The sequence below is a fragment of the Carya illinoinensis genome, chromosome 13, assembly GCF_018687715.1.
Source record: "Carya illinoinensis cultivar Pawnee chromosome 13, C.illinoinensisPawnee_v1, whole genome shotgun sequence".
NCBI classification, from domain to species: Eukaryota; Viridiplantae; Streptophyta; class Magnoliopsida; order Fagales; family Juglandaceae; genus Carya; species Carya illinoinensis.
In genome coordinates, this window is record NC_056764.1 from 6,971,232 (window position 1) to 6,992,265 (window position 21,034).

Sequence of the window (21,034 nt, forward strand, 5' to 3'; positions counted from 1 at the left end):
ATGACCAGCATGATACAGTCGCTAGATGTTGCAACTTCATTTCCAAATTCAAGCATGATCACCATAAGCGAATGTGTTGAAGTTCCCTATAAGGTCCATTCGCCAGGCCTATGGAACTGGTTTCATTCTGGGAATATGTTTTCAATTCCACAGCTTGAGCTGCAGATGATGATTATTTTTGCAATCACGCATGCCTCCCATTACATTCTTAGGCCATATGGAGTCCCTCAATTTACCTCCCAAATTATTGTATGTCCTGCTGATCTCTTGATCCACTTCAATATATATCTTACTTGAACATGTTTATAATATGGTCTTTTCTATATATATCCATATACACTCCCAGTACTAATTCAATATATAAGTGTGTGTGCGTGTGTGTATGAGACTACGTTTGTACGAGACTAATGAATTGAAGATTCTTCTTGTGAATCAGGCGGGCATAATCCTCGGTCCATCACTACTTGGGCGCTTTGAACCATTCAAGATCTTGTTTGACGTTAGAAGTCAAGAAATAATTGGTATGCTGGCTGCCTTTGGTCACGTACTGTTTTTGTATTTGAGCGGAGTGAAAATGGATATGAAAGTGTTAAAAAGGATGGGAAGAAAAGCCTTATATACTGGTATTGCCTGCATATTGTTCCCTTTGATAATTGGCACGTCACTTGGAGTGTGCCTTAAAAGATCTTGGCGCCTCACCAAAGAAGAAGCATATAGTATTCCATATCTGACATCATTTCATAGTTTAACTCCATTTCCGGTGGTTGTTTACCTTCTTGAGAACCTCAAGATCTTGAACTCTGAACTTGGTCAATTAGGCCTATCTGCAGCATTGGTTTCCGACGCGATTGGCTTGCTTCTTATTGTTCTTGCCATATTGAGTATAAATGGCCTGGAGAAGGGTAATTTTGATGTTATTTTTAGTGGAGGATCAACCATTATCTATATCTTAACCCTTGTAATTGTTTTTCGACCCGCAATGGTTTGGATAGTCAAGCAAACACCCAAAGGAAGGCCTGTCAAAACCGTATACATTCACATCATCATGCTGCTGATGCTTGTTTGTGGCTTGCTTTCTCATTCGTTTAATTTGACTATTGTCTTTGGACCTTTTTTTCTCGGTTTGGTGGTACCAGATGGACCGCCTTTAGGATCTGCCATTGTCAACAAGTTCAACTGCTTCACCGAGCATGTGCTTCTTCCACTCTTTGTAACTACATGTGCTATGAAGGCAGATCTGCGTTTAATCAGCCTCGATACCAACTTGCTGACCTTCGATATAATCCTCCTTATCGCGACTTTTGCTGCTAAAATCGTGGCCTGTTTGATTCCTCTCTTGTACTCCAAAATGCCCATAAATGATTCTCTAGCACTTGCTCTCATTTTGAGTTTCAAAGGTGAATTTCAGCTCAGCTTATATTCAACATTCGGAGATGAACAGGTGACTATATCTTTATTTTCTCCTTTGCTTTTATGCTAGAATAATGGATTCTTTGTCTAACCAAACAACAATAAACATAACTAGGTCAACCTTATACCAGACAAGTCGCTTTCTTTATCGATAGTTGCGATCCTAATTAATGCAACTATTGCACCAATCTTGGTGAAGTACCTGTACGATCCTTCGAGGAAATATGCAGGTTACAAGAAAAGGGATATCATGCATAACAGACGCAATGCAGAGCTTCGCATCTTGGTTTGCATCCACAAACCCGACAACATTCCTACGGTTATCAAACTACTGGAAGCTTCAGGCCCGACAAGACAAAGACCCCTTACTGTTTATGTTCTTCACCTTATCAAACTGGTTGGCCGAGCCTCCCCCGTTTTTATCTCACACCAAATGCAGAAAAAGACTCTCTCCAAAACTTCCTATTCAGAGAATGTGATTACCGCATTTAATCGCTTCAAACAAGACAATCTGGATGGCATATCACTGTTGCATGTTTTCACTGCCATCTCTCCACCAAAGTACATGCAGGAAGACGTATGCACTCTTGCACTGGACAAGCTCTCGTCCCTCATAGTACTCCCATTCCACCGGAAATGGTCCCTTGATGGGTTTGTTGAATCGGAGGACTGTGCTATAAGGACTCTGAACTGCGGTGTCCTTGAATTAGCACCTTGCTCCGTGGGGATCCTTGTTGATCGTGGCCGTTCAACTATTCCAGCAGATTCATCTTATTCTGTTGCAATGGTCTTCTTAGGAGGGAGTGACGATCAAGAGGCATTAACATTTGCGAAACGCATGGCCAGTGATATGATGAACATCAATTTGACTGTGATTCACTTTGTTGCATCTGAGAGTGAAGGGTTTAGAGATTGGGACGATTTGCTGGACCATGAGGTGCTCAAGGATGTTAAACTTAACAATTTGAGTGGTGGATATGTGACGTATATAGAGGAGATGGTGGAAGATGGATCTCAGACGGCACTGATAATTCATTCTATGATAGACGAGTACGACCTTATTGTAGTTGGGAGGCGGCACAATGTAGTGTCCCCTCAAACGTCAGGGCTTGCAGAATGGAGTGAATTCCCAGAGCTGGGTGTCATCGGAGATCTTCTTGCCACCTCAGATAACAACACCAGGACATCCGTTTTGGTGGTACAGCAGCAGAAGTAGCAACAAAAACCAAACACAACCTTAACGCGGTATCCAAACATGACTTAAAACAAGAGGAGGCCGTTGTGGTCCAAATATTAAAAAAATTTTGGTGAAGTTTTAAATTAGAGCTTTGCTATGTATATGACCTCCAACACACCACATTTTTTATAATTTTTTAATTTTTTTAAATTTTTAAAAAATTATTTTTGAGTTTATTCTTTTGAAATTAATTAAATTATAACACTCATTATTTATATACCAAACATTGGTTAAAAAAAAAGTGTGGTGTGTAACCTTATGTTTAGAATTTTTTATAAATTAGTATAATGTGGGAGAGAGAAACGAGGGAATCCATGTGAAGACCGAAGGTTACACAAAACGAAATATATATATATATATATATATGTTCAACAAGATTCGCCAGCTTGCGCATGCATTCGTTTATTTTATAGATATGTTGGGCGGAGATGTCGCTATTTGAGGATCGGATTTGGATTTATGCTAATTATAAAAATATCCAGAGAATAATGACAAATATATAAGGCTTGGAGATCAGAGCTCTCTTGTAAAATCAAGGCTAACAATGTTTTTTACAGTGCCATTGATCACAATTAATTGGATACGAACCCTAGAACAAATTGACGAATTATTGATGCATGGATCAAATAATTCATGTAATTAATCAAATGGGTCCAATGGCCTTGCGTGTATTTGATCTCTTTGATCATTAGGAAGTTCAGATCAGATCAGTTTTCCCGTGATCTCAATGATCTTAAAACTTGAGGTTTATAAAATATTACAATTTCATTCCGGTACAAATATTTGTCTGACCTAGTTTTTCTCGAGAATTAAATGGAATCCTGATCTGCCATGCGCAGATCCGGAAGAACAAAATGGTAAAGAAAAAAAAAATATACACAAAACTAATATTAACCCCACGTACATTGAAAAAACAACTTTGATCGTCACCGGCGATATTGCAATCGGATCCCGGCACTAGTAAAACACGTACAGAAGACGTTGTTAGTCCTCGGAGATGCTCTCAAGATGTGGCCGCCATACTCCAACTCGGCCAGTACTAGTCCTACGATTCCGACGTGAAGATTTCTTTTCGGAAATGAAATCCGGCTCTGGATAACGAACAAAGCCACCTGAGACGACATCAGGGCTGCAGTACTTTTTGCTCCTCTTGGAGGATTTGTTGGGGTTGACGTTACCACTTTGTTTCTTCTCGGGCAGGGAGGAAACCGGGATTAAGAAGTATATGCTTCCTCTCTTGAGCTCAGAATCCGGCGACATGATCAAGATTTTACGTACAACGCCTTGAAAGCAGGGTTTGGTCAGGACGTGATCTGGGTTAGCCCGAAGGATCTCACCGGCTGTGATTGGTCTAGCAATCTCTTCAACGTTGCCGTTCAAATGGACGATACGGATCAAGTCCAGGGCTCCACAGGGAAGAACACAAGCCAAGCAACACCTTAAACTGTTACCCATCTCTGATCAGCCTATATATGTATAGAGAGAGATGGGTTGAATTCTCTAATAATTTGTATATGTAACGGTTTTGGAACTATTTCTGAGTACTGGATGATCTCCTGGTATACAAATCATGAGTGTGACAAAAGCTAGGGGATGGAAAATGTGTTATATAGGAACAGCCGTACACATATGAACAAAGCAGATCAACTTATTATTATTATTATTATTATTATTGATTGAAAATGACGACTGTGTCCTATCTGGCACTACAAGAAATAAGGGATTTTACCACGAATTTATTATCCCATGACAACTGCTGGTGGGCAATATGAAGCTTATGACACAAAAAGTCACCGTCAGGTAAAGTTTTTCCAAATGTCACCAGATTGCGTGCGGCGAGCCATAAGTCGTGGGTAAATGTGGCCTTCAATGACAACATATATGTCGTGTTAAAAGCTTTGGCAATTGGCAATTAAGTCTTTTGCCTCTTCCAGACGTACCAATATTGGAAATCACCCATTTACTCCCCGACCCCCAACCTGCAAAATCCCCCACGTCCTTTGAATACTCTCATCTGGTGGAATCAACGCCGGTGGGTTGCTTGCATCGGCCTCCTTCAACGTACGTCCAGTCGCTGCCGACAGTTGCCGCCCTGTTCCTCTCTTCTGCCGCCAGTTGACGCCACGCACGAAGGGGCGTGTTCTCTTCTCAAATTTGGCTCGCCGTATCCCTTTCCGCCTGGTAAATCGTTGGACTTTTCTCTGTGTCTGTCTATCTCTGGTTCATGAGTCCGGTTTATTCTTCACAGTTTTGGAGCTGTATTATGTTTAGCCATAACTATACATAAGTAGGTTTGGGGTTTAATGCCAAATCCAAATTTTAATTTCCTTTCTTTAGGCGAATTCAAGAACGTTCTTGAATTGTTGGATAGAATCTAATAGAAATTCTGCTTAGGTAATATGATTTCCTTAAGTTGTGTTTGATGGATACTACCGTATTAATTAAATGATAACCAGACAAGGTTGAACCTATTTGAAGTTGTATGCTTCTTTGGAAAAGAGATGGATTTGATAAAAACCCATCAGATTTCATCGATCCCAGCTATTATTTAGAGAGAAATGAACACCCTTTTGACCTTTTTGTAAGAGATTGTCCCTATTATTTTGTTATGTACTGTCATTTCCATCAAGAGATCAATGAAGTATCACAACATATTGCACAATGATCTTTCAGGATATTTTCCAATAATAATTTGGTTGGAAGAGAGGGATGTTGGAAAACTTCTTGATCATCATCACTTCAAATTAAGGAAAATTTGAAGTGATCTGAACTAAAGATAGGTTAATTAAAGTAAAGAACCGAACAAAGAAAATGCTACTCTGTATGAATTGAGGCTTTTAGATCGAGCACTTTTATATTATTATATCATCGTCTCAAGTGGTTGTGTGCTGGTAATTAATCTCACTCTGGAGACATGCTCAAGTGCAAGATCAAACTCTATAACTAAGTTCTTATAGAGTTTGGGTGAGTCCTGTAAATAAAAAAAGACCTCAAATATAATTAAAATACAGCCCAAGTGACTAGTCTGATTAAAGGAGGAAGAACATATTTCATCTTGTGTTAAATCAATATATAAGATATATTGACTTTGTTAAAATGATTTACATTGAATCCTATATTAGAAGCTACACAGTAGAGTTTATCAAATACCATTTCATCTTCCCAAAACAAGTGTAGAAAGCGAATTCCCGCCAAATAAGTTGGATTTTCTTTCAAAAATTGTAATAGTAAGTGTTGAGACAACTTTCAGTGGTGCCTGCAGTGCCCTCCACGGTCATGATTGCTGCATGCGAAATGGAGAAACAACTTCAAGTGATCCCAGTGGAGAATATATATCTTTGATGGAGCTAAGTTAGTGAACAAACCAAGAGTCTATGAATAAGTGCATGTTTGGGATTACGAAAGAAAATATAACTTATATCTTTAGGAATTATGGCTTATAACTTAAGTAATAAGTTTTATTATTAAAAAATTATTTATTGTTTGGTAACCCTATGTTTAAAATACTTTTAAACAAGTTAAATACATTTGTTTGGAAACAAATTAAAAGAATGATTTATGAGGTAGAAATTATGATTATTTGAATTTTTAAACATTATGTCCATATCTTTGAAGCATGTACAGTTTATGAACAATGACCTGACTTTCAACCCAATAACCTTGCTTTAGAAACACCATTGTCTTTGTGATATGGATTCTATGCTAGCATAGATGTCCTTTGTGATGGTTGGGATGATGGTTTAGTGTTAGCAACTGCTTATTCAACTGCCATATGTAGAATTTTCCATTTGATGATAAGCAGAAATTTATAAAGACTTAAACTGCTCCAAGAACAGCCTCTAATTTTTTTTGCTTCTGGCAGTTGATATTAGCAGAAAATTAAAGACCATAAGCATAAATTCTTGATATTCCCTTCTTGTTCTACTAGGATTACGATAGAGGGGTTGAGTGAATGTACAGTTTTCAATGTGTCAGAAACTTTCGTATAATTATTCAATGGTGATGTTATAGAAAACTAAATTTACTGCAACTGTTTCGTTCTTCTTTTTCCTTATGTTAATGAGGCTAGAGCCTCTTAACAATCCTTGGAATTCCAAGTATTACATGTTCCGAAACCCCGTTACAAAAGCCTACCAATCTGCTTTCTGTTTCTTGTAGTTCTTCCAAACTGCTTCCAAATCCTGTTATCCGGAGGGATACTTGATTTCCATTGGATGCCTTCTCAGAAAGAGACTGAATCAGAGAAGGCCATTGACATCCATATAAAAGTCATAAAAATCAATTACATGTAATGCTCTGTGGTTGGTTTCCTCCTGCTCCTCAAAGGCCTCTATAATGGATTGGTTTGCAGTGAAATGAGCAAACTGGTAATACGGAGAAACCCGATAGAGATCAGTAAATGCGAAAAACTTTTCTTCATCTGTAGGATCCTTCATGATCATGTTGTAGACGGGAGATTTTCGTGTAAGAAGCCTTGCTGCCAAACCATCTGCAAAGTAGGTCACGACTCGTTGCAATGAGATTATAGATAAGGACACATTTCCCTACAATTCATTCAGGTTCTCCAACGCCGAGCCCACCTTGTTTTGATCAACTGCAGTGGCTGTTATGAGCAGCAAATGAATCAGGTTGAGGCCATTTCCATCTTCTACTGGTGCTTGTCTCTTGCGGTCTAGTTTTAGCATTTCTTCCCTCATTTGGAGGAGGCTGAATATCTTCCCATCACAACCTTCAAATGGATGTGTAGGAATTGAAGCATCCTTTGATCTTTTCCTCTTTCTTGTCTTCTCAACACTTGAATCTGTGACAATTCCAAGGCTAAGATTCAAAAGCTCCTCCTCATCTCTGTATTCTATCATTTCCATTTGAGAGAGAGAGAGAGAGAGAGAGAGAGAGAGAGAGAGAGAGAGATTGTGAGTGCTGAGATTTGGGATATGGGACACGAATTGGGGGTTTGACTATTTATTGGAGGCACTAGGTGGGGAATAACTCATAGATATTCCTTAGTGTAACCCAAGGGGATAGAACCAAAGACGAGAGAGATTGGATCTTTTCCCTTTTCTTCTTTATCCTTTCTGCAATAAGATGGAGGGATTAAGATGGCCGGGTATCTTTTGATTCTTCAAAATCCGTGTCTTTGGTCAAGAGCCTAATTAATTATTTCCTTATTATATTGGGTTGCTTTTGAGATCTATGAAAGGCTTTTTTCTTGGGGGTCCTTCAGTAGTTCTGAAGGCTTAGAAGATGCCAGCCCCTTAGACAGAATAGCAAGAAAAATGGGGAATCAACCTACCGTCCTTTAAAGAATTGTCCACATTCTCTCCTTCTAGATGCCCTAGCATAGCATGCAATAACTTGCAGTACTCCACGTTTATTGATTTTTTTCAAAGACCTTGTCTTGATATTTTATCTGACTGCGTTTTCCAAGCTTCCGGAGTTGAATTTTTAAACCAGTATATGAATAGAAACTGCCCCCTTTTGTCAATGTCTTGGATTGATTTAGACCATATTTTAGTACTGATGCTATGTATCTACAAGGATATAAACTTAATTCAGGCAACTTGGTTATGAATATCCACGGCCTAGGGCCCAGCCTACCTAGCTAGCTATTTATTATACTTTGTTTTTTTCTTACAAAGAATTTATAGCATCTTCATAATCTCCCCTTTTGTCAATCTTTTCTGGTCTTGTTGGTGTTCATTTGGAAACAAACACACATACCAAGACCACATTAGCAGAATCATACATGCATGTTTCCTTCGATGGTTTCGCACTTTGTTTCAATATGGTATTGTCTTTTTCTCAACGCATTTTTTCAACTTTTGGGTCGACTTTATTATTCCTTCAGATCAATTGCACTACAATTTACAACTCACATTAAGAATAATATAAGTTGAAGAACCAGTAGCTAGCTTGAGCATTAGAATAATTAAATATATGATGGTCAAGCTGTTATACATGATATATATATACACATATATATATATTGTCTGACCTAGTCAATATATATATAAATATATATAGCTAGGAGCATCTGAACTTCTTTAATCACATGAAACATTGAGGCCATGGAAACTCTTTTGTTTGCCTTGTTTACGTAGGACAAGTAGCAAAAAGACATCATGAGCTGAATGTGTTTTAGGAATATATTAAATGGCTGTCCCCATGCAAGCAGTACCACAAATTCAGATATTACTCTATATATCTATATATATATATATGGAATTAAAGTACTGCTCCTATGTAGATAGATATCTTCACCAGAACACCATCAAACCGTGTCTCATTGATCGAATGATCCGTTTGTAGGGCCTTATACATAAATATCGCCTCTTGTTCAGAGAGTAGAGAAATTAATTAATATATTGTCTACTACTTCTATATGCATTATACCATGTAGAATATATACATGATGCCGGCCATGATCTTCTTTTTCTTTCTGACTTCTTTCTTAATTAATTTCCTGTTTTTATAATGAATCATTGCGTACGTACGTACATACCTTCATTAAGTACGTAGTGTGTAGGAATTACTACAATATATTTGCAAAGAAATTAATACACAGGCAGACAAAAACTATAAAAGAGAGGCATTAATTTTTGGCTTCAGGCTCCAGTCTGCCAGCACTTAATTTGGCAAAGAAACATGGAGTTTGACACTTAACTGTACTATATATACACTACATAAAATAAGGGATTTTACCACGAATATTGTAAAATCCCATGACAAATTCGTGTGGGCAATATGGACCTAGTAGAGACTAAAAGGAGCCAACGCATAAAGTTTTCCCAAATGTAAATAGAAATCCAGAAAGGAATTTTCTGTAGCAAGTCCCCCTTCATTGACATTAGAGTTTCTAGATTTTATGGATTGTCCCAATTTTACGTTTATATGTCTTTCCATGCATATTGGACTGCTGACTTCAATGGAGCTATTTTGAAGTCATAGAGTACATTGGATTAGGTAAACCCTCTTGAAAGCCTTGGTGTTTCTACAAATCCACACCCCATATAATATTGAATATAAGGCTACATTATGATACAGCCCCAAAATAGTGTCTTCTGGGGGTTATATTGGTTTATGTTATGTCCACTGTCCAATAGGTAATATAAGGTTTTTTAATTTATTACAAGCCAAATAAGGTCGTACATGGGGCTGATTTTCCTCAAATTGAAAACATACATCTAAGTTGAAAGCTCTTTTCCAGCTGACAGTAATGTATAGTTTGTGAGGTTTAAATGCAAATATACTGATGACGTAAGCAAGCAGAGCCATATAACTAGTGCGTAATGCATTTGCATTCATAGAACAATTTCATGATACTTAGAACATTTGGCCTTGAAACTGTAAACTTTTGCATGGAATATTTGAAGCCTATCTACTTCCCAAGCAGTTGCAGTCCTGAAATATATGCATGGGACCCTCTTTTCCCATGGTGACATATACAGCAGGGGCTCATGGATATCTCGATAGGTAGTGCATGCGAGAATAGAGAACAAATATCCCATTGTTTGTCTACCCATAAATTATAGCAACTTTATGGTTTAGTTTGGAACTTGCCATTTACATGCAACAAAAATCAATCTGGAAAACTGAACTCTATAATTAAGAAATCTGCTTCCCATAGCAGATGAAACCTGCTTGCTACAAGAATCTCTCTTGTTGTAATCCTACTATGCTTGCCTTATCTGCTTGTACTATGGATATTTCACTACTTGATAATGCAAGTTTTATTAAACTATTAATACCACCATCTATATAGGCCATTAGCATCTAAGCTGTATATTGCATTACTTTTCGAATTTTCTTATTTTCTAGGTGTTATTCATAGATAAACTCTTATAAAATGTGCCTGTTGTTGTACATATAAACCAGTTATATGTATATATATAAATGTACTTTTTGGAACATGTGGTGTATGGTAATTATAGAAGAGAGGGTAGGAATGTTGTATTCCTTGACAACATTCTTTCTTCTTCATTATAGTAAGGAGCAATTTAGAATATGCACAGTTCACTATATTGGATGTATACTCGGATCTATGAGAGTAGGGCATATCATCCATAAAACTAAATTGGTGGTGTCCAATAGGATTGAGCCCATTTACCAGGTATCCTGACACCGCCTTTAGTAACAACCGTGTTAGAGTCATCCAATGTTCACCAAAAAGTTTTGGCTACCCCCTTCAATATCATGTACTAACAGTTATAAATCCATACGTATTGCTCTCGATCTTACCACTCCAATGAAACTTTGAATTTACTTTCGCATGCTGGTTGGGGCTTTCCTTCAACTAGTTTCATGATAATTAGATATACTTGCTTTCTTTAACCGTCATATTCAAACCAGAATTTTCTCATATCCTTGTTAACTCGTACCATTCCTTGTCACACATACAGATGGATAAGGCTTGGATGCATATTGAAGATAGAATGCGTTCTATCGAATATACTGAAGGCGTCAAACATTTCATAGAGCTGGCAAAGGCCCATTCACCGGGTAGAGACTGCATTAGGTGTCCATGTAGGAGATGTCGAAATCGAACTTTCCATCCCATTTCATTGGTTCAGGATCACTTGTTCATCGTAGGTATTGATACATCTTATTCTGCATGGATTTTCCACGGCGAGGAGGAAACAGAAAATGATGCCGCATTTTCTGATGAACAAGTTCCTGATGATGGTAACTACAATGACTACATTGATGATGTAGATGAGATGTTAGATGACATCCGTGTGGGATCCTTTATGGATAATTCTGGTAGAACAGAATTTTATGTAGATGACGGGCCGTCACGACACACCGCTGAGGCTCCGATACTGGGTAATTTCGACGAGTTACTGGAAAATGCACGAAAGCCACTTTATCCAAACTGCACCAACTTTTTGAAACTATCATTCATAGTCAAGTTGCTTCACATAAAGATAGTTGGGGGTTGGACTGTGAAGTCTTTTGACATGGTTATTAAGCTGTTGCAAGCAGCATTTCCTCAAGCACTGTTCCCCGCCTCATACCACGATGCTCGCCGCTTACAGCAGGGTTTGGGATTTAGTTACACAAAGATCCATGTATGCCCAAATGATTGTGCATTGTTTTGGAAGGATCATGCTAATAAAGACGAGTGCCCTAAATGTAATGCATCTAGGTGGGCCTTAAGTACAACTAACCAACAGAGGATACCCCAAAAAGTCCTCCGATATTTCCCTTTGAAGCCGCGGTTGCAAAGGCTGTTTATGTCTAAAAAGACTGCCCAATCCATGAGATGGCATGTAGAAGAGCGTGTTGACGACCCCAACTTCATGAGACATCCAGCTGATTCTACTGTATGGAAAGATTTTGATAACAAACATCCTTGGTTTGCTCAAGATCCTCGTAATGTTAGACATGGTCTAGCAAGTGATGGGTTCAACCCATTTAATAATATGAGTAAACCGTACAGCATTTGGCCAGTGCTACTTGTGCCGTACAACTTGCCACCTTGGTTATGCATGAAAGATCCATATGTGATGATGTCATTATTGATCCCTGGACCAAAGGCACCGGGAAATGATATTGATGTGTTCTTGCGTCCCCTAATAGATGAGTTGACAGAATTATGGGTAGAGGGAATTCATACATATGATGCATACAAACGAGAATCTTTTCAATTGAGGGTTGCGTTACTCTGGACCGTCAATGACTTTCCTGCATATGCAAATCTGTCTGGTTGGAGCACAAAGGGTAAGTTGGCATGCCCTACATGTAACTTAGAAACAGATTCTTTGTGGCTTGTGAATGGCCAGAAACATTGTTATATGGGTCATCGTCGGTGGTTGGTGCTAGATCATGCTTGGAGAAGGAAAAAGGCAGCTTTTAATGGTAAGGACAAACACCGTCTCAAACCGAAAATTCTGGAGGGACAAGCTTTAATGGAGCAATTACATGAGGTCTCAAATGTGCAGTTTGGTAAATTATTAAAGAAGAGGAAACGTACACCGAATGAACTGAACTGGACAAAAAAAAGTATCTTCTTTGACCTACCGTACTGGTTAGACTTGGGATTGAGACATAACTTGGATGTCATGCATATTGAGAAAAATATTTGTGATAACGTTTTGGGAACCTTGATGAATATTGAAGGCAAAAGCAAGGACACCGCTACTGCGCGTAGGGATTTGGAAGATCTTGGACTGAGGAAAGAATTACATTTACAGCATCATGGTAATCAAACTTCTATGAGTCTTGGTTGTTATATGTTAAACGTAAATGAGAGGAGGAGTTTTTGTGCACGCTTGTCAGAAGTTAAATTTCCTGATGGCTTTGCCTCGAATATTGCCCGGTGTGTCAACGTTTCTGAAGGAAAAATCATGGGTATGAAGAGTCATGATTGTCATATCTTGATGCAATATTTGTTGCCGGTTGTTATTGGTGGGTACCTACGACCCGATGTGCGTCGATGTTTAATAGAGTTGTGTTCGTTTTTCAAGGAATTATGTGGTCGAACACTAGACATAATAGTATTGAAACGGCTTCAAGCTAATATTCCCATCATTCTTTACAAACTGGAAATGATATTCCCACCTGCATTTTTCGATATCATGGTGCACCTTGCTATTCATCTGCCAGATGAGGCTTTGCTAGCAGGACCTGTCCAATACAGGTGGATGTACCCTTTCGAGAGGTATATGGGTAAGTTCAAACGGTATGTCCGCAACAGAGCCCATCCAGAAGGCTCAATTGCAGAGGCATATTTGCATGTGGAGTGCCTGACATTTTGCTCTATGTACTTGAATGATATCGAGACTAGACATAATCGAGAGGAACGGAACATTGACACAGTTGGGCAGAGCTCCCTAGAGCCAAGTTTATCGGTTTTCTCCCAAAAGGTTCGCCCTCTAGGGGCAGCCCAAATTTCAAAATTAGATGAAGCCCTGTTGGCCAAGGCCACGTGGTATGTCCTTAATAATTGCCCGGAGATTGAGGACTATTTAGAGTAAGTACACCCTTGTAAAGCATGTTCAACATTCTACTTCGTGTACGTCATGTTGAATACGTTATTAAAGCATGAATCTTTGTAGGGACCACCGTAACAATATGCAAGAAGAGGACCCAAGTAACTTCGAGCATAGGCACCAAATGCAATTCCCAATGTGGTTCAGAACACGTGTATGTTATTCTCTTTTTTCATTTACCAATCATTTCCATTTATATTTAGGTGATAACGTCACTTTCTATATTACTGTAATGACATGTCAAATACTTTAATGTTAGATTGCCGAGTTGCATGCAATGACTCCCCCCGCGGTGACCGATGACATATTTGCTTTAGCATGTGGGCCAGATCCATTGGTGGCGAGATATGCCGGTTGTATAATGAATGGAATTCGATTTCACACAAAGGAGCTTGAAGGGCGTCACCGCACCCAAAACAGTGGGGTTGTTGTTCATGGCGACCATGAAGGAGTGCCTATTGACTTCTACGACGTGTTGCAAGACATCATAGAATTACGCTATATGGGATGGCGTAAGTGTTTCTTGTTTAAATGTGATTGGTGGGACATTGGTGATAGAAGAAGGGGGATACATGTTGGGGACCACTTTACGAGTGTTAATACTTCTAGGCAATGGTATAAAGATGAGCCGTTTGCCCTCGCTTGCCAAACGTTGCAAGTATTCTACATCAAGGACCCGAATTGGGGGGGAAGTTGGCATGCGGTACACAAGATAACCAATAGGAATGTTTATAATATTCGCCACAAGACCTCGGACGTGCATGATGATGCTGATGATGACGATGATGGGTCGGACACTCTTGAAACTGAAGATGAGAGTGATACTGATGTTATTCATTATGTCTCAGTTAATGAAACTAGCCCAGAGACGCTCAATCCACTGACCCGAGGAGATTCAGACAACTTGCCGGTTGATTCGTCAACCATGTCACCTGAACAATTGTGTAGAGAAACTGACGATGAGGATTGTGTTGATGATGAAGACCTTAACCGACAATTTGATATGGAGAACATGCCTGCTGTGGATAGCGATGGTATTGATCTAAAACCTCAATTCCATTGCCTGGACTATTTTAGATTGATGGTTTATCATCTCCTTTTATTTAATGCATGTAGTCTCTAATTAATGGAGGCTTATGTTAATCAATTCTACATAGCTATTGAAATGGCATTAAATGCTTCCATTGTTGTTTTCATGAATACATGCAAATTAGGAGAAAAAGATGTTTGACACACAAGCTTTTCGTACCATTCTATTATAGTACTATCATGTACCTACATAATCTTATATATTGTATCTTGATTTTTATTGGTGCTTGACATCTGTTTTTATTTCCTCCGTTTGCAGACAGCACCTGACTGTTCTTTCTTCCAAGAACAGTTGAGCACAAACTGTACGCCCGTGTGAAGCATAAGACAGATGAAGAAGTGGTCCAGCGTGGTTGCTCTCTCTACTTTGACTTGGAATGAGGAAAATTTGGTAATCAGAGGATTAGTTATCCCATTTCGTATATGCTGAATGTTGCTTGTTATACTAGACATGATTTTGGAATATAACATGCCTATGATCTTCCATGCTATGCTTGTGCAAATTTTCTCCCAATTGCCTGTTTTCATAGATTTGATTATTAGTCTTATTTAAATACTTGTTAACCATGACCATACATTCACTTTCCAGAAAGAGGAGTCCAAAACAGACACTAAGTTGTAAACCCCTCAGTAACTAGAAAAGGTCATGAAATACAGATGCACTGCCTCTTATATCCATCTACATTAAGATATAAGCAGACCACTGGTGGAAATGGTCTGACATCATATTTTGGTGCTTTGAATATAAGCTGGGCAGGAAATTAGCAGAAGGTCTAGAACATATTCACGAGTGAAGGGGTTGGAAAACCAACTAGTTTCCGCTAGAAAAATTATCCCTGGTTGAAAGGTCACACTGAATACCTGAGCCCTTTACAGATTTAGTGTTGGTTATGAAATACAGATGGAAGCATAATAAGATTCAGATCTGCGTTATTTTTATTTTATTAATCTGGTACAGGCATCCCAATGTGGATATCAGTTTACTGACCAAATTCACTCCCTTATAAAATGACCGGATCAATTCTATACAGTTGGACTGATGAATCCAACTGTATAGAATAATATGTTGCTGACAAAAACATGTATAATAATCTGGAATATGTTGTCCCATCTAACTCAATGACATCGAGTAGTTCAAATAAATCTTACACGGAAGCCTAATGACATAGTGGTTTGTGGTGGAGCACAGTTGGTTGATTTTACATAAAAAGCCTCTGCAAAATGTTGGAATGGATGCTGCTTTCAATTAAAATTACTCACTGTCTCCACCATTTTCAGACCTGAACAATGTCAAATCAGTTACCAACAGATATCATTGAAATAATGGATGTAGCATGTATTGGAAACCTGTTATATACAGGGCATTGGATTAGCTAAAGTAGGCATTGCCTCAGTAGTCAAGAAATAATTAGAAGAACTAGTAGAGACTGCATGCAGCATAAAAGATGACCTCAATGCGATGTACGTGGGAAAGATGCAGCCAATGGTGGAAGTCTTTGACCACCATTGTCATAGCATTCACCATAGTAAATGGCAGAGTAGAAAATGGATTAGAAAAATTTAAATGGTGTGAGCAAACATTGGGCAAGTTGAGTGTGTAACATTTGGATGAAAATATAAGTTTGAGCGTACAAAAAGTTCAATTAGATTAGTTTTGTCCAATTAAACTGATCGAAAAGGGCATGAAAGGGGGATAAGGTTAATAATTCAAACATTAATATACTGCTACCACAGTTTTGTACAATAAACTGAGCTAAAAGGGCATGAAAGGGGGATAAGGTAACTGTTGCTACTATGACATACTGCTATGATAGTAGCTGCATGCCCTACATGAAATAGACCTAATAAAAGGAATTTATTAATGTTAGTTTTGTACAAACCTACTGAGATTAAAAGGGTACGTATGAAAGGAGGATAAGGTAAACACCAACAAAAACTGAAGATATACTTGGTAATTATGATATTATCAGTATGGTAAAGGCATGAAATGGAAGTGTTATAAAAAAGGCGCACACCAATACAAAGCCTGTTCAACTTTGGACTGAATTGCAAGGTTGTTAAGACTGTTATTTTACATGTTATCTGCCATATAATGGACATGTATTCACCATGATTGGGCTATCTTAGATGTAAATAGATTCCAAAGTCATAATTTTACAGCGCGGTAAACGGTCGATGTATCGGACATATTGGAAAAAAGGCATAAACCTGGAAAGTTAAATGTGTTATACGTTACATTGATAAATCGAGCTAAAAGGGAATTGGAATAGCATCTAAAAAAATTAGGCATAAACTAATATTTCGAAGAGGGTTTTACTTCCATAAGTGGCTGACTTACGTAATGTGAACTACGCTTATCTAAATTACATTAAAACAATTCAAATGCAGTGGTAGTGATGATGGTATAAGGCACCGGAATGGCTAAACAAGCATGGTGCATGGGTATACGTGTATGTGTTATAGTAGAATAGGTTGATAATGAGATATAGCAAGCATTTTACCAAAGTTTATAATCGAAACAGGACCTTGGTAGATTTGTTATATGCCAAGGGACAAGTCCAAAAAATTACTTTTAAACATATTACAAAAGGTGGTGTCCAAAACACACACTAAGTGCACCTTGTATGCCAATGGGTCCCACGGGAGTAAATTTTGAGGCTTTTAGACAAGTGGTGTCCAAACAGATAAGTCTTGACTTGAATCAACTAACGTCTCATCAGAGGTATATATAATGTAAACTGGGCAGAAAAAGTGGTGACTCAAATACTTGTTTTATATAAATGATTATGCCAACTGGGGCCCAGCAATATTTAATAGATTTGGCCTTGTGTCCAAATTGTATGGACACAACAACAACATCCTGACAAGATACTCACCGTGATAATATACATAAGTCCGGTTATCATGGCCAGCCAAAAAAGGTGTTTAGTTGTATAAAGCATGTTGCTTGCAGCCTTAAATAAAAGAAATAGATATCATTGGCGGCTGATTCATTATTAAAACTCACATAAATACTAACCCAGTACGTTTTAATATACACCACATACAAAGCTGGGCAGCCCCTGTCCCAATGCCGAGGTGCTTGAGATAACACTTAACCACGTACACATATATAATTAGACACATGGCTAAGCTGTAAGTCCATACGCGGGAAACTAAAATTTTTATGGTGCTGGCGGTTCTTTTAACTTTGGAAAACATGTGAGCTCGCGCCAGTGTCTGAGGCTGAAGTGACAGAAGTTGGCTTTTCATCATAGATTAGTGGCCGAGTACCTAAGGGCAGAAAAGTTTAGAGTTTGCTCTGGGTTCCAGTGGGGCTTTTCTCATATAAGCAATGAGAAAAGGTGTACACACTGAATATATGTTGATAAGTACTCACTGAAGCCTGGGATTCGAAAGAAAACCTTGAAGACTGCACACAGCTCTTCCTCTTCGCAACCAAACAGACCAACATATTGAAGACAGAAAAGGTAAACCCTATTTTCACCCCACAATCACATCCTTAGTTTCCACTAAGCAAATGTCTTTTTTGCATGATGGTTTTTCTGTGGGACATATAATGTTCATGTCAAAAATGCCTCTTTTTAAAGAAGATTAAAGCTTTCAGGTTGCTATGAAAGTTGATATAGTACAATGCGCTTTTCATATATTGTAGGAAATCTGACTTTTTGCCTGTTTGGATAATTAACATATGGGTTTGCATATTACCCATAATTAGAAGAACAGAGTACAAACAAGTTTGGTGGGGTGGTAGTCAGATTCAGACCCAGTGGTTAATGTTAGTTGGGTTCTTGTCAGGCATTGTTGCTGTTGCAAGTGAAGCCATTCAAGCTAGCTGCATACCCGGCAGGGTAAGAGTTGTTTAAAGCAAAACCTCATTGAGGTGCTTGGGGTTTGTTTTGGCAAATAATGGGTACTTTGGCCGAGAAAGTAAAGTTGCAAAAATGTGACAAGTCCAGAGATTTTAAGAGTACACCCTGAACTTCCTAACTTTGGTTGGAATAGTTTGAACTTCCTGGTATAATCCATGAAGTTGAGTGCTAAACTGAACTGTTTACAGTATAGGGTGTATCTTTTTTGATCTTCCAACTGCATCCAAGGTGTTAAGTATATTTGTCATGTGAAAAGGGGCAGCAATGTAGTTCCAAATAAGTAGCTAATGGGTACTAGATTATAACTAGTAAAAATTAGAGAGAATAGATGCCTTACATTGTGTTTGGGAAATGAAAGGGGGGAAATATTTTTCCCCCTGTTGCAGGTTTCAGTGAAAAGTTGACCAGCTTTTCACATTTAAAAAAAAAAAAGAGGGGTCAACTACAAATGATTTGAGTTTTGTAACCTGAGGACACGATGGCAGATTTTCAGGCACTTTCAAACATCCTTATTTACTTACAACAATGTAATGGTGGCTTCATAATCCGAATAAATAAAGAGAAGAAAAAGAAACAACAATATTTAGGTGCAGGGGATAAATATTGTTACTTTATACATGATTATCAAATATATATTCAGTCACATATTATACTTATGGGAATAAAAGTCACATATTATACTTATGGGAATAAACATTGTAGGTATTAATGGTGATATCTGGAAAAAGAGGCCGGAGGGGAAGAATTAGACCTCGACGTCCGCTCATAGTAGCGAGCCCTAGTGATGAAGCTCCAGTTCAGGTGCCTCCAACAAGGAGCCTAAGGGATTATGTCAATCCCATATTTAATGCATCAACTGGAGCAGTACCAGCAGTTTCTGAAGAAGTTCCAGATTTGGTGCTTCAACCGAGTAGCCTAAGAGATGAGGAGGATACTTATGTTGATGCCTCACAGGAAGCACCACAAGCAGTGGGCATAGAAGAGTCTCAACCTGCAGTTGAATAGCAGGATGGAAATGAGGGGGCCAACAGCACAGGTTTGTCAGTATAGTATGCTTGGTTTGCATTCATAACATGTAAATAAGCTGGTTCTACTTGTTGTATTTAGTAGTGAACCAGCTTCCCTATTTAACTAGTTTCTTTATGTTATTCACAGTTACAGTGCCACCCATTAAAAAAAGAGGCAGAGGGCCTGCTAAGGGTACTATGTTTGAGAGGTTATGAAAGATGCGGAAGATCCCATTAAATATAAAGGATGGGCATAGAGGCCCATCATGCGAAAATGCCACAATATTCACTAGTCGGGTGAGCTGGATTATAAGAGTACATGCTGATATAAGACATGCAAGTTGGAGTGTGATAGATGAGAAGGAGAAGCACGAGCTCATCAATCGTGTTAGAGTAGGGGTTCCCAAATTTGTGGTTTATGTTGTTATTTATGAACAACTTGGTTATAGTACATTTCGAATGACAGTTTGAATGTGATCATTTATTACTATGTCTATGCAGGCTGACTTCGTGTTGGATTGGAGTAGAGACAATCATCGCGAAGCTGTAGTAAACACACTAGCTGATAGGTACAACGCTTACCACTATGAATTACACAAACATTACAAGAAATTTGATTCGCATGAGGAGGCATTAGCTGGTCGGAAGGAATGGGTGGAGCCACACGTATGGGAGTGGCTATGTGAAATGTGGGCCAGCCCCAAATTCAAGGTTTGGGATTCTGGTTTTATAATCAGTTGCAATTTGAGTCCATACAATTGGGTCCAGTTTTTTTCATCCATCTACAAATATATATGTATTTATACATAAATACACTTTCAGGAGATCTCATACATAACTCTAAGTGCATGACAATATTTATTGGTTGTCATATTTTAGGAGCAATCTCGTAGGAACAGTAACAATAGGAAAAAACAGAAGATTAAACATACAAGTGGGAGGAAATCATTTGTTAGGCTTATGGAAGAGAGGGTAAGCTAGATGTTTCTTTGTAGAAGTGAGTCCTATGTGTTATAGATTCATTATTGTTTGTGAGGCTTAACTAACTAGATCATGTTTATTTGAAGGGTGAGGAGGCTTGTAATATGATAGAGTTTTACAAAGAAACACACTGGTCCAATAAGAAGGGTAAATGGATCAATGCAGCTAGTGAACACAATTATGTGAGTTATCTTAATTTCCCTCTGATTTCTAATTATATAATGGGCTTATGCATGGCAGATTTTAAAATAGCATTTACAGTGTTATTGTATTTTCTTTCAGAATCTGATGCTTGAGAGGTTGGGTGAGAAAGAAACTGAAGAGGATGTTGAACTCGACAATGGTGATGTTTTCAAAGAGGTGTTGGGGTTCAAATCTGGCTACGCACTAGGTTTGGGCCACTCTGTCATACCTGAGCCCTCCCCATTTCTGAAAAAGAACAAGGCA

The 21,034-nt window shown here is 38.4% G+C and overlaps 3 protein-coding genes and 1 pseudogene across 3 annotated transcripts; 2 read left to right on the forward strand and 2 right to left on the reverse strand.

Annotated features, from left to right (window-relative positions):
* Positions 1–2,626, forward strand: LOC122290889 (cation/H(+) antiporter 4-like). The gene is made up of 3 exons (XM_043098572.1): positions 1–249; positions 437–1,441; positions 1,526–2,626. The coding sequence occupies exons 1-3, from the start codon at positions 1–3 to the stop codon at positions 2,624–2,626; spliced, it is 2,355 nt and encodes a 784-aa protein (XP_042954506.1).
* Positions 2,627–3,162: 536 nt separating this feature from the next.
* LOC122292919 lies at positions 3,163–4,206 on the reverse strand. Its single transcript, XM_043101480.1, has one exon. The coding sequence runs from the start codon at positions 4,100–4,102 to the stop codon at positions 3,632–3,634; it is 471 nt and encodes a 156-aa protein (XP_042957414.1). The 5' UTR covers positions 4,103–4,206; the 3' UTR covers positions 3,163–3,631.
* Positions 4,207–6,515: 2,309 nt separating this feature from the next.
* Positions 6,516–7,512, reverse strand: LOC122290890 (annotated as a pseudogene).
* A 3,534-nt stretch (positions 7,513–11,046) lies between these two features.
* LOC122290892 lies at positions 11,047–19,604 on the forward strand. The gene is made up of 5 exons (XM_043098573.1): positions 11,047–13,619; positions 13,705–13,792; positions 13,898–14,672; positions 18,526–18,578; positions 19,302–19,604. The coding sequence occupies exons 1-5, from the start codon at positions 11,047–11,049 to the stop codon at positions 19,602–19,604; spliced, it is 3,792 nt and encodes a 1,263-aa protein (XP_042954507.1).
* Positions 19,605–21,034: the final 1,430 nt, after the last annotated feature.